General features: G+C 41.8%; 1 protein-coding gene across 1 annotated transcript in view; it reads left to right on the top strand.

The window, feature by feature from the left end:
- Positions 1-13505, top strand: part of angpt1 (angiopoietin 1) — a 61618-nt gene that overhangs the window by 14690 nt on the left and 33423 nt on the right. Inside the window, exons 2-3 of the mRNA XM_080515524.1 lie at positions 11368-11523; positions 12099-12220. Coding sequence (XP_080371650.1) covers positions 11368-11523; positions 12099-12220 — 278 coding nt within the window. The remainder of the gene's footprint in view (positions 1-11367; positions 11524-12098; positions 12221-13505) is intronic.

Here is a 13505-nt window from a genome sequence, read left to right as displayed (position 1 = left end):
CTGTATTTGTTTTCTTTTCTCATTGGGGGGGGAAAACCTTGTGAAACTGCTCTGATAGGGAACACAACTGCTTGTACTTGAGCGATGAGTCAAAGCAATACATGGGTAAAAGGGCTCATTAGTATAGAAATGGTCACATGGGATGAAAGAGTAAAAGTTACAAAAGAGGGAAAAAGCGTTAATATTCTATCAGAGTGAGATGGAGACAGAATGAGGCTTTTATTTTTGAACAGTTTAACCCATTGGAAAATCATGTTGAGATAGAACCTTTCACTGGCAGGATGCCAAATAATCAATCAATAAACCAGTTTGTCAGTCTGTCAACCAATCCATCTATGCCTCACCATTTTTATTCTTTATAAAGTCAGTCCATCAATATGTCTACCAACCAAATAACCAACCGGCCAGTATTTAATTCTCATTGACAGACTAAGAAATAAGCGAGGATGTGAAACACACAGAGCCAGAGGGAGAAAAAGCACAGAAAATATCAACCGTTGCTTTGCTTACTGTTGTACTGAATTACAAGCACTGTTCAGAAAAATATTGAATTAACGTTAAAGTAATCTACTCAAAAGAGTTACTTATAAACTGCATTTACATTGTCAGTTGCGGGCCTTTGGGTTGATGCATCTGTGTAAAATATCTACATTTAAAACATGAATGTGTATAAAAAGTACACAATGGTAAACAACTGTGGATATAAATCAGGAATTCTATCGGTTAAAAGAATTAAGTTATTGGCTCCAAACGTGCAGGTCAAATCACATTTCAATCCCACAATTTAAAAGAAAATGAATGTTGCTAATAGAATTGAACAGTTTCCACTCAATCGTATTATAAAAGGAAAAAAAGAAAAAACGCATATCTTTTGCATGTTCTCACACACGTCTCAAAGCGACACAGGCCTCAAGTTTGAGGCAAAACATTTAGTCCATCTTCTTCGTTTAATGTCAAGTGAAAGTCCAGGCTTTTCATAACACAACGTCACGAATGTAATTTGTACCTCATTGGGCCGCGGAGATGAATTGGCTTTTATCTCCGGGTACACAGACCGACATGAAAAGAAGGGCTTTGATTCATGGTGCTCTGGGGCGCACTAAATCATGGAAGGTATGTTTCGTAGACACAACACTGTCGCTGTTTTTGATTTAGAAAGTCCGTTCGAGCGCGGCCATTTCTGCAACACTTTCTGCCAGCGATGGTGAGTCTCTGTGTGAAAGGAAGTCAGACGTGCATCATGGGAAATCAACATCAGAGGAACCGAGTGGCATTGATGACCGGCAAGGAAGACGTTCTTTTTTAGCAATTTTAATATTATTCTTGCAAGTTTGACATCATGAAAACACAGCCCACATGGAAAGAACCTATATGAGGATATATGCACATATATGTGCACATAAATGCTGCATATATGTGCGTATATGCACATAAATGCTGCATATATGTGCGTATATGCACATAAATGCTGCATATATGCACATAAATGCTGCATATATGCACATATATGGCAATATATATATGCTGCATGTATGCACATAGATACTGCATATATGCACATATATGCGCATAAATGCTGCATATATGCACATATATGACACTATATATGCTGCATATATGCACATAAATACTGCATATATGCTGCACATATATGATGCATATATGCACATATATGATGCATATATGCACATACATGCTGCATATACGCACATATATGTACATATATGTGCGTATATGCACATAAATGCTGCATATATGCACATATATGGCAATATATATATGCTGCATGTATGCACATAGATACTGCATATATGCACATATATGCACATAAATGCTGCATATATGCACATATATGACACTATATATGCTGCATATATGCACATAAATACTGCATATATGCTGCACATATATGATGCATATATGCACATACATGCTGCATATACGCACATATATGTACATATATGTACATATATGTGCGTATATGTGCATATATGTACATAAATATAGGAAAACGGACAATTTATATATGTCACATATATTCAAAACCTATATCAAAACCTATATTAAAACCTATATGTTTATATAGGTTCTTTCCATGTGGGAGTTTTTGCCATTAGCCTTTGGTTTTGTTAAGTTGCGAGTCGATGCAAACAACACGAAGCTCAAATTAGCGGCGCAAAATGTTCCACACGTCAAAATCCCATTATCACACTTTGTCTCCATTTTCATGTCGTGTTATTTATTTTAGAATGCGAAAAAGATGAAAATGAATTTGGCCCGAACGGGTCGCCCGCAGAGTTCTCATTTGTTTTCTCTGAGAACCCCCCCCCCCCCCCCCCCCCTCCCCAAAACAAATCACCTAACTTTGAAGACTTGACCAGCAGAATGTTCTCACTTTCTTTTATTGTGTGCCCTGTTGACAAAACATCTTGACAGAAAAAGTCCTTTGAAGGGTGACAAATAGTGTGTCGCCAACCTGCCAAACAGTTCTGGGCACCTCAGACCGTGCACCACGATTTACCTAACGGTTTCTCCACACCAACGGCTTGGTTGTTTTTTTGTTTTTTTTTGTTTTTGTGTACACAAGCTAGTATTGTGTCTATGGGCATGCAGAACCAAAGCCGGGTGACATCAACACAAAGGGATCTGGACAAAGTGGGGAGATGAAAGACCGACGTTAAAGGAAAAGGAGAGAGGCATCTTGGAAAAAGTGGCGTTGGCGGCGGCTGGGTTGTTTTGCAGATGGCAGTCGGTGTTTGCCGGGGGAGGGAGGGGGGGGGAGGGGGGAGGTTAGTGGCACCAAAAGCATAATTTCAGACAGAATCGTGAAGCAGGACGGACCACCCACCTCGCTGAGGTTTCTCCTCTCTTCAGACTTTGCACTTGCTGTTGCGACATCGTTCAGTGTTCGCGTGCCACGAGGACGATATTCCGCCTCCCAACCGTCCCTGCAGAGACGTTACGGTTTAATTTCATTAAAAAAATTAAAGACATGTATAGTTACAAAGAGCACGTGACCTTGAAACCCAACTTGTTCGTCTTTATCAAGATTCAGCTGAAGACACAAGAATGTGATCGACTTGTAGGATTTATAATATCACTTCAGTGCCGTTTGACATTGACAGGCTTTAATCTACTTTCTTTTAAACTAATTTTTGCTGCAAGTATCACATTGGATAACATTGTTTTGGGTGGGATTCGAGGTAATCGACACTTAAGATCCTGGTTTGGTTACTGCAGCCTTGATGTGATTCCATTATTTCAGTTGTGTTGAGTTTAGTGTGAAAACCTTGATCCAGGTGCTTTCAATTAATCAAATTAGCTGCACAAACTATTTAGTCAAAACATGTTAATCACGTTCTTTCTAATTTTGTTGGTTGCTTTATAGAATAAATCGATTGGCAAGGCATTCTAATAATCAACCTTCCAGGTGAATTCATTAAAATTACACTTGAATGCTGAAAAACTAAGTCAAAAGGGCAAAACTCGCCTGTGATGCTCGCTTGTAATGTCAGTTTAAGACAGTTACTGTGGTCAGCCGTTCTTTGTTGGATTTTAAAACAATCTAGTTAGCAGGGAATTTAACTTAATGCATGTAAATTACACATCTGAGAGCCTTTCAGTTGTACGGTTACATTTGGAAAAGCAAAGACAAAGCCGGTGTGTGGTGACTCTGGAAAGGTTGCAGGTTGAAGTTCATTCTCAATTATTCTAATTGTGCTACTTAATGAATTTGGAAAAGTTCAACTGTATCCTCATTCTCCAAATCAGTTTAATTGTATTTCTAATGGACGGACAGTTTCACGTCTTTTGTAAGAGGAAAGAAACGGTGGCAGCGGCGGCGGGTCAGACGAGGTTCCGCCGCGAGTTCACGCCGAGTCGTTCCTCAGATAATCTCGACAGACTCTTGAGGCCGAGAGCTCAGGGACAGTTTCACGGTGGATTTAAAAAAAAAAAACAAAACAACGTGGTGACTGAGGAAGACAGCTTCCAAAAGATACGCGTCCGAGTTCCCCTCCACTATCTCAGCTACCGGGCTGGAAAGTGGCGGCGCGGTACGTCTCAGGGTAACACCTCCTAAAGCCCCACTAGAGTGAATTATGAAGCCGGCTTTCGGAAAGGGGGTGTCAAATTCACCTTTCACTGTCGGTGGGCGATAAAGAAGGCACGCAAGTATTTGCTGGCATGGTTCCCAGCGCGGCTTGTGATCAGGACATGCTGATTTGGACTGCTAACCCCCCCCCATCCCCCCCTTTCCTCCTCTTCCTCGATGGTCTTGTTCACAAAAGTGTTCTGCAATGGATCCAGAGGGATGGACGGCGAACACCATCACCATCACCTCCCCGCTCTCTCACGCAAGGAGTCGGAGATAAGAAGAGACGTGACAGAGCTCTCAGTGTTTCAAACTGTCCAGACCTCCACGGCGTCTCTCTGCGCTGCCGCCACCGCCGCCGTTTAGGAAACGATCCAAAACCCTTTTTCCTGGAGTGGAAGTTCGTCTAAATGGGAAATGTCAGAGAAGTAGTAAACATCTGCAGCCATCTGTAACAGCGGAGTGTCGTCGGTGGTAGAAGCAGAGGGGGTCAAATGTCAAATTTGACAGGAGAACCTCCATTACGAGAATTAATATACCTTAAGTCCAAGACCAACCCGCATGAAGACACTTTAAATAACCAGAATATTTTGATCTTACCTTGTTTTGTTTTTTTGGATTTAAAAAAAGTTGATTTTTCTGCTAAATCCCATCAGATTGTCTTGCAGGTAAGACCTCCCACATGGAAAGAACCTATATAAACATGTATGTTTTAATATAGGTTTTGATATAGATTTTTAATATATGTGACATATATGCACTTATATGTTCTTCTTGCATAATTGCTTTTAGTTAGTTGTTAGTTATTGCCTTGATAATGTATGACAGTTGCCAAAGTGAGATATATAGGCTATATATATATATATATATGTGTGGAAATAAAGAAGCAGTACTGGAGACCTATATGGCCTGTATATTTACATATATGCACCTAAATTTTGCCTATATGTGGCATATAAACTGCTTATATGTTCCATATATGAGCATATATCCTCATATAGGTTCTTTCCATGTGGGCTTAGAGATGCACGTAGCCACCGTTCCTATTGTACGTTTCCCATAAGCCTATTTACACACTTGTAGCCTCATTTGAACCTTATTTCAACCATAAACACTCCATCTTTACGGGATTAAATTGAATTTATGGTCACGAGGATGGCGTTTTCAACATTTTCAAGTGAAAACGGAGAACTTTGGTAGCATTTTGGGGGCACGTTTACGGAACCAGTGACCACACAACTTTTCGAAAATGGAACAAACCGAAACTTTTCTGAAACGCTGCTACTGGTCATGCACAACATGGCTGTAGTAAAAAGATCTTCTGCTCAGTAGTTGGGAAATAAGATGGGGTTGTGGGGGCAGCTGGACGTCGGCTGGTCCACCTTGTGTCGAAAAGCTGCTCACTTCTAGATCACGTTGTCATTTTTTCCATTAAAAAAAACACAGAATGAAGTGATTCGATTGACGTGTGGGTTTACGTCCACAACAAATGTCCTCAGAGTCGCTCAGTCATCCGTCCCATGATGCTTTGCAGTGTAATGTCAGCCATTTGGGTTAAAAAGTGTATTGATTTTTTTTTTTTTTTTTTTTGCAAGGAGACTAATTCGATTTGTTGTGTTTCTTCAGAAGTGGAAACCACAAAGGAAAATGTGATGGCGCTCTCTCTGAGCTCACACGGACTCTGCTCGCAACACAAACATGGTTGTTTAAGCCGATCACGTCAATCAGAGTCACTCTCGTCCAATATGACGGTTTTTCAATCGGATCTTTTAATCTGGTTATTTCGGGTCCATGTAAGCGCCGCCAGCGATCGCTGAGGGGATTATCCAGAGTTTTGGTTGTTTACCTTCAGGCGATTCCGCAGCTTTACCACTAGAACACATTGAAGGCCGGTCCTCCACTCGCTGTGGCGTTTTTAGAGCCTGAAAACTGTTTGGTTTTTTTTCAGTTTTTTTTAAATTGTCACTAAAAGTTCCTCCACCAGAATCCGCAAGGGAGGAATGAAATATTTAGGATGCAGTTTTCTTTTCTCTAAATACTTTGTCAATACCTTTCTGAAGTACATTTGTCATCACACTAAGACAAACATGTATTTTCAGCATTTATTGACATTTAAGATCCCGTTGTACACTCCATCGATTTCACGACAATTCAGACGATTCTCTACTTGAATCCAATTCAACTTTATTTATACATTAGCAAATATAACAGTCATTTCTCGGTGCTTTTAACGGAGAGAAACCCAACGAATCCTCTTTTTTTGAGAGAATTTGTCTCTTTTTTTCTGTCTGAATCGTTAAAATGTTGATATTTTTGCTTGAGCTGCCGTGACGCCATCTTTGATTTCCCAGAAACCTTTGCGACAGGCTCGTGAAGTTAGCGAAATACAGTTTCATGGCTACAAATTCCAGTTTGTTTGTAAAAATAGTGACTTTTGTTTGATCGATTTGAACAATTGTATACAAATGGGTGTTTATGGTCTTGTGTTGGTTTATTCTCTATGCAGACCTCGTACATTTTATGGGATTATTTTAAAGATTAACTTTAACAGCTACGATGGCGGATTACATGCTCCAGCTCCAGCTGCTGAAGCGACTGATGCGTTTTGCTTTAATAAGGCCAGATGTTGGTTTTGTCAATTTCTCAGTTTCTTTCAGCAGCTCATTCAGTAACTCCAACCTCTTGCTCTAAAGTCTCCATCCTCCTACATTCATGCTCTGGACAGAACAATGTCTCGATGATTAGCATACAACAGTGCCTCATAAACCGTCTAAACGGGCCGGTCTCGACACGCCGAACGCTCCATTGTGCCAAACACAGCATCTTTAAACCTTCCCTGTGTAAAGTGGCAGTTAGAGGAACATAAACTTGTGTTTATGTGACTCCCACTTAGCAAACAGAGCTCTTTGTGAAACCAGAGGGGGGATTTAACGGTCTCCAAAATAGAAAGCGAGCGCTATTACGCCTTCTGGAGTGAAAACACACACACACACACACACACAACAAACTGCATGTATTATTTAAATCAAAGTGGAGTCAGTTCCTGTCCGTTTGTGCGATTCTGTGAAAGCAGAATCTTGAAAATGTGAACTATGCGAGCTGAAATGAAGGACAGTAAAACACAAGCCTGCTTACTTAAATACACTCAGGGGTTTTGCAGCCTTCCCCTTATTTGGTCTGGTATGATGGGAAGCTTATAGTGGCTTAATGCGTGTGGATAATCCTGGATAAACACTGTATAACAAGTCATCACCGAGTCAGGTGAGTCTTCACTGTCTTCGCAGCAAACAAATCTCCACAACCTTTGAATTTATACAATGCAGTCGTACTTATTTCACCATCTAAAGACTTGCATTTCAGTTCTGCCCCGAGAGCCAACAATAGTTTCTGTCGGTCGCCAATGACTGGAAAGCAAAGCACTTAGCCGGAGTCAAGGTTAGAAAGCATTTAAATAACCCAACACCCACGTAGGCCTTTTTTTTTTTTTTTTTTACTACTTCCCAAGTGGTGATATTACATGATAGGGCATGTTTGTGTAATCTTGCTTCTCCTTGGTACTTTCCTTTTTTTACGACCCCCTCCAGACGTCGGCCACATTCCCAATGAGATGGACCATGAAGTGATTGCAGGGCTTAAGTTTCTGTTGCCCATCTGTCCCTTTTCCTGTGCCGTCCCCTCTCAAGGTGACCCCGGCTGTAACTCTCCCTCCAACAGTGGATCTTCTCCTCTGCAGCTTTTACAAAGGGGGTAAAAAAAAAAAAAAAAACCTCCGCCTTCCGCCGAGTCGAGACGTATCGCACTCCTGAACGGGATTTCCACACGCAGCCATGAGCTACGGCTCATTATCAGACGGAGTGATCCATCATTACTCGATCTGTGTGAATTCCAGACTCCTTGTTTTCTTTCCAATTCCTCAGGCTAGACCGTTGGAGGCTACATGGAAAGTGACACTTATATCAGCCTCGCGTATTATGTCTGAAATCCGTCCCGAAAAAAAGACGTTGTATTTCACTTTAATATTGCAGCCAAGAGAGGATATTACATTGAAAGGCTAATTGGACTTGGCAGACATGTGCGGCGGCCGTTTTTCACTGATGAGCGAAGGGATCCACCGCCGCGCCGCTTATTAGCGTCGCATGTGAGTCTCGGATTGATTGAAATCTCGATTGGATTGTTTGCAATTCATTTGTTCTTGGTGAAAGCTGGGAATACGGTTGAAGTGCAAACCTCAAGGTAAACATTATCAGGACACGACGGTGCCAACACACACATATAGACTGACGTTTCTGTGTTTCTTCTCACAAGCCCCCCCCCCCCGAAGCCCGCCGGCCAAAACACACCCCGAAAACCCACACGGCATTTGAACAGTAATTTTAGCCGTCTTTGAACTGTGTTATATAGCCATTTACTTTTACGGCGATTAGTTGAAATGTCTCCAATGTGCAGCTGTCAACGCGGGGCTGAAAGGGAAAACGAAAATAATGGTCCTATTGGATCCGTTTGAACTCGTGTAAATTCATTTGAAATGAAGGTAATCATCTAAGGTTAACAAGTACTAAGTGCTTTCTTCACATTTGTTCTGCCAATATATATATATATATATATATAACTATGATGTCTCATTTATTCAGACTTAAATCCTCGCATCCACCAAACAAGAGTCGTCAGCATAGAAAAGCTGTTTATCTTCTTTGTTTTTTTCAGCTTTGCTTCTACTTCACAGGGGGTCTGCAACCTGCAGCTCCGGAGCAACATGTGGCTCTGTAGCTCCGCTGTAGTGGCTCCATGAAACTTTCACTAAATTATATGTAAATAGACATTTAGCTTGTTTGTTTTTTTGTTTTTTAATCATGTTTACACACCAGTCATTTTCAAAAGGACTCTGGAATCTGGTCTAAAAAGAGATTTAATAACAAAAGGTACAGTGGAAAATGTCTAAAACATCTCAAATCACAAGAAATTGTGGGGGGAAATTATTCAACATTAAAAGAAAATCCCTGTAATGATGCTGCTTAAAGAGGTGCTAAAATGGTTAAAACAGCTAAAATGTCAAATTTGTCTCCAAACAATTGCTGAAAAAGAAGGAAACTGCTAAAATGATGTACATAAATGAGTCTAATGTAATCTTTATTATACTAAATGGTGTTTGAAGCAGTTTCTGTATGCGTATAGAAACTATTTGTGAAACTATCGAAACTGTGTTCGCCTCATTTTAAAAGTTAAACTTATTTTGCAGCTCCAGGAAAATGTGATTTTAGTAGAAAGTCACAAATATGGATCTTTTGCTCACAAAGGTTGCAGACGTCTGATTCAAACTAAATAGTCAGGACTTTTTAAAGGCAAGATACTTATCAGCGAAAATCAAAGAAACAATCAGAGCTGCTCTTAAAGGATAATCTATAGTCCGTTGGAAGAAAGAATTGAAAACACTGATCCATCACATCTAATCCCGACGTTGAAAGCTTGACCTTCCTCTGTGAGGGAGCCTGAATGGATGTTTTTACATCACATGATGGGACGCTGCACTCCAGTCTCGGGACAGGAGACATCTGTCCACGCAGCTCTGGGAATAGGAGAGACGATAAATCGTGAATGAGACCCACACGGAGATCCTCGGAAAGATGAAGCGTGGGTATTATGTTGAGGCTTGTTGCATGTGCAGGTTATTATATCCATCTCCATCTTGTTTTTTTTTTTTTTTTTTTTTTTTAATAATTCCATGAGGGAATCTGGAGAAGATCCAAGCTGTCATTGTGAAAAAGACAGGTTACACCCTGAACAGGTCTCCAGTGTGTCCCGGGGCGACGGACAATAAGTTAAGACTGACCAGTTACACAATGTCTTTGGACTGCGGGAGGAAACCTGGAGTTCATATCCACAGAGGACCGAATAACTCTTATTCTAATGTTGTAGAATTACATTAATTAAAAATGTAGAGCGGTTCTGCCGTTGCAGTAAGAAGTAGATTTGGTCTCCCGTCAGTGATGAACGGCGTCGTACTGCGAGAGAATAAGCAGGTATTACTCCTTATTGCTCTTCGTAATGAGGGGAAAAGTCAGCGACTGGGCGCAGTGGAGCTTAGACGTGAAAGCCCCACGGCGACGATGACAAAACTCCTGCTAATGACACATGTGACACTGATTTGTTTTGGCCGGCGTGTTCCTTAGAAGACGGCTGTTCCAGCCCGTCGGTAAGCCGAGGAAGTGCTCAGGACTCTTCCTGGTGATTGAGTGACACTGGAACGTGTCAGCAACCATACCAGCCCGGTACTACGTCTCCATAAACACCATACCCAGAACATGAAGTACTTATACACACTGTTTACTGTCACTCAGTGTTGAGGAGTGATAATGTCCAACTAACTGCACCTCTCTGACTAATTAGCTCTCTAATTAGGATGGTTGTTTCGTATCGTCTAACTCCCAGTGTTATCTGAACTATCAGCTCTTCTTGTTATTTGATTTTTTTTTTCTTTAGTTAGTTGGTTGGTTGGTTGGTTGGCTGGTTGGTTGGTTGGTTGGTTGGTTGGTTGGTTGGTTGGTTGGTTGGTTGGTTGGCTGGTTGGTTGGCTGGTTGGTTGGTTGGTTGGTTGGTTGGTTGGCTGGTTGGTTGGTTGGTTGGTTGGCTGGTTGGTTGGCTGGTTGGCTGGTTGGTTGGTTGGTTGGTTGGCTGGTTGGTTGGTTGGTTGGCTGGTTGGCTGGTTGGTTGGCTGGTTGGTTGGTTGGTTGGTTGGTTGGTTGGTTGGTTGGTCGGCCGGTGGGTTGGCTGGTTGGTTGGTTGGCTTGTTGGTTGGTCAGTTGGTTGGCTTGTTGGTTGGTCAGTTGGTTGGCTTGTTGGTTGGTCAGTTGGTTGGCTGGTTGGTTGGCTGGTTGGCTTGTTGGTCGGTCAGTTGGTTGGTTGGTTGGCTCGTTGGTTGGTTGGTTGGTCGGTTGGTTGGTTGGTTGGTTGGTTGGTTGGTTGGTTGGTTGGTCGGTCAGTGGGCTGGTTGGTTGGCTCGTTGGTTGGTTGGTTGGTCGGTTGGTCGGTTGGTTGGTTGGTAGGTTGGTTGGTTGGTTGGTTGGTCGGTCAGTGGGCTGGTTGGTTGCCCAGCCAACCAACTGACTGCAAATAGAAGTGACCAAAAAAAAGAATAGCGGACAAAGAGATGTGCCAGCATTTGTTCTCTTCTGTCCCCATATACATTTATCTTTCATTTTAAATACAAACGTCAGCCATCTCTCTTGTGCCCTGATGTGTTATTTTCATCCCCCCCCCCCCCCCCGTTTTGTATACAGATCGAGAACTACATCAAGGAGAGCATGAAGGCGGAGATGGCTCAGCTGCAACAGAGCGCCGTTCACAACCACACGGCCGCCATGTTGGAAATGGGAACAAACCTCCTCTCCCAAACGGCTGAGCAAACACGGAAACTGACGGACGTTGAGACGCAGGTAAGAGCTCGGGAACCCGCTCAGGAACCCGCTCAGGAACCCGCTCATGCTCGTTCTGTTGAATCTCCTGCAAGTGACTCGGGCCTGTTTTCCATTAAGCGCACTACAACAACGTACAGCTTCATGAAAACACTCACAGAGACGTGGCCAAAGACAATAGCGATGCCGTACGAAGGCCATTGATTTGTTTGGCTCCGGGGTGATGTGGAGAAGGTTGAGTAGGCGCTGATGGAAATTTGTTAAGTTACTGGTGGGTAATTTTTGCGAAAGCACTAAAGATGTTAACTGTTTTGCAAAGAAAGAAATCATACCAGAGATGACTATCTCCCTAAGTCTTTCCATGTGTTGGGTGAGCACTTGTCAAATGAAAACAAAGCGGAAGGTTTCTCTGTGGTTCTAATGTGATTTTTATTTTTTTTCTCCTGCTGTGTCTAAAAACTCAAATAAAACATTTTTGGTGCAAAAAAAACAAAAAACTGGAAGTACAGCCAAGAGAAAGAACATGGATGAAGCGGAATGATTTTTTAAAAATGATCGGTGTTGTTGTAGTTTCTGACTGTTTGTTATCGCGACAGGTACTGAACCAAACATCCCGACTGGAGATCCAGCTGCTCGAAAACTCGCTCTCCACCAACAAGCTGGAGAAACAGTTGCTGGTACAAACCAACGAGATCAGCAAGCTGCACGACAAAAACAGGTACCGAAGAGATGTACTCGAGTACATTTACTCTTCCCCAATCGCAGGCGAGACACAGTGAAAGAGCTAGCGGCTCGGTCCTGCCGCCTCGTAGTTTTATCCATTTTTCCATACGATAGGAAGCTTTAATTCTCCGGTAATTCCCTCGCAGACTCTTCTCTTCTCTTCTTCGCTTGCAAAATTAGCTTTTTAAGACCTCGGATCCATTTCCACGTCCCAGAATCTTCCAGTGATTAAGTCCGGTGGGATCGTCCGAGACGATGCGGCGTTTCAGAAAAAAAAGGGTTTGGTCCACGTCCCTCATGGCGGCTCCCAAATAGGGGAATACCGTTTAAATGTTTAAAAAAAATCCCTGACGGCTTTATTCTTTGGTAAAGATTTCTGAGGGCCGAATTTCCGAGGCTTGGGCAATTATGATATTATTCCGTCCCGTATGTGTCGTCTTGTCTGTTTCCGTCACCGAGCAGAGAGAAGAAACACATGGTGAGTAAACGAGCAGGCGATCGGCTTAGATCATCTCTCAGGTATTAAGACTGTATAATGGGCTGATTCATCCACCTCACTGGTCTGCAAAGTGTATGATGAAATGTGTGTTTGTACTTTGTAAGAAATGCATGGCAACTAAATCTATACACATGATTTTTTTTTCATACATATGGAAAGTTCCAGAGTTTTGTCTCATGAAAGCACAACCCCCCCCCCATTTAAACTATAAGTATTCAGGGTGTCGGTCACAAAAAGCAGCTTGTAAGGAAATTAAGGAAGTTTTCTTATTTGTAAGGACAAAAATAAAAGAAAACAAGATAGATAGGGAGATAGATAGTTGATTTCAGTTGCATTTGTACAAAGCAGCAAACAAGAACATCATTCAACTGTCCAGCAACTGAAAAAGGAATCGGTTGAAGACTGTGGCTTATTTTGCCAATCCTGGACCAGCAAAGGATTTCAAAGTAAAATAATCAACTAATCAAATAATCAAATAATCAAATGCAAAGGTTTTCAAGTAATAAGTAAATATCAAATTGAAATAACCTTGAATTATTTTACATCTTAAACTCTTAAACAGAGAACCACATCTTTCCAGTTCATCATCAAGTCCATAACCTCACTGCAAGAATTACATAACGAATAAATCACTGCTAATATACTGACAAAAAAAAAATCCCGAAACAATACATTTAAGTCCCGGGAAAAACAAGAGCCATTCCAGAGGATTAGCCCTGAAGGAGAAGAACAATTATCATGTTCTGCTTCTTTCGTAACAAACTTCCCTCGACCCCCCCCC

The sequence above is a fragment of the Blennius ocellaris genome (assembly GCF_963422515.1).
Source record: "Blennius ocellaris genome assembly, chromosome: 20".
NCBI classification, from domain to species: Eukaryota; Metazoa; Chordata; class Actinopteri; order Blenniiformes; family Blenniidae; genus Blennius; species Blennius ocellaris.
This window is presented reverse-complemented; position numbering and strand designations above follow the sequence as displayed.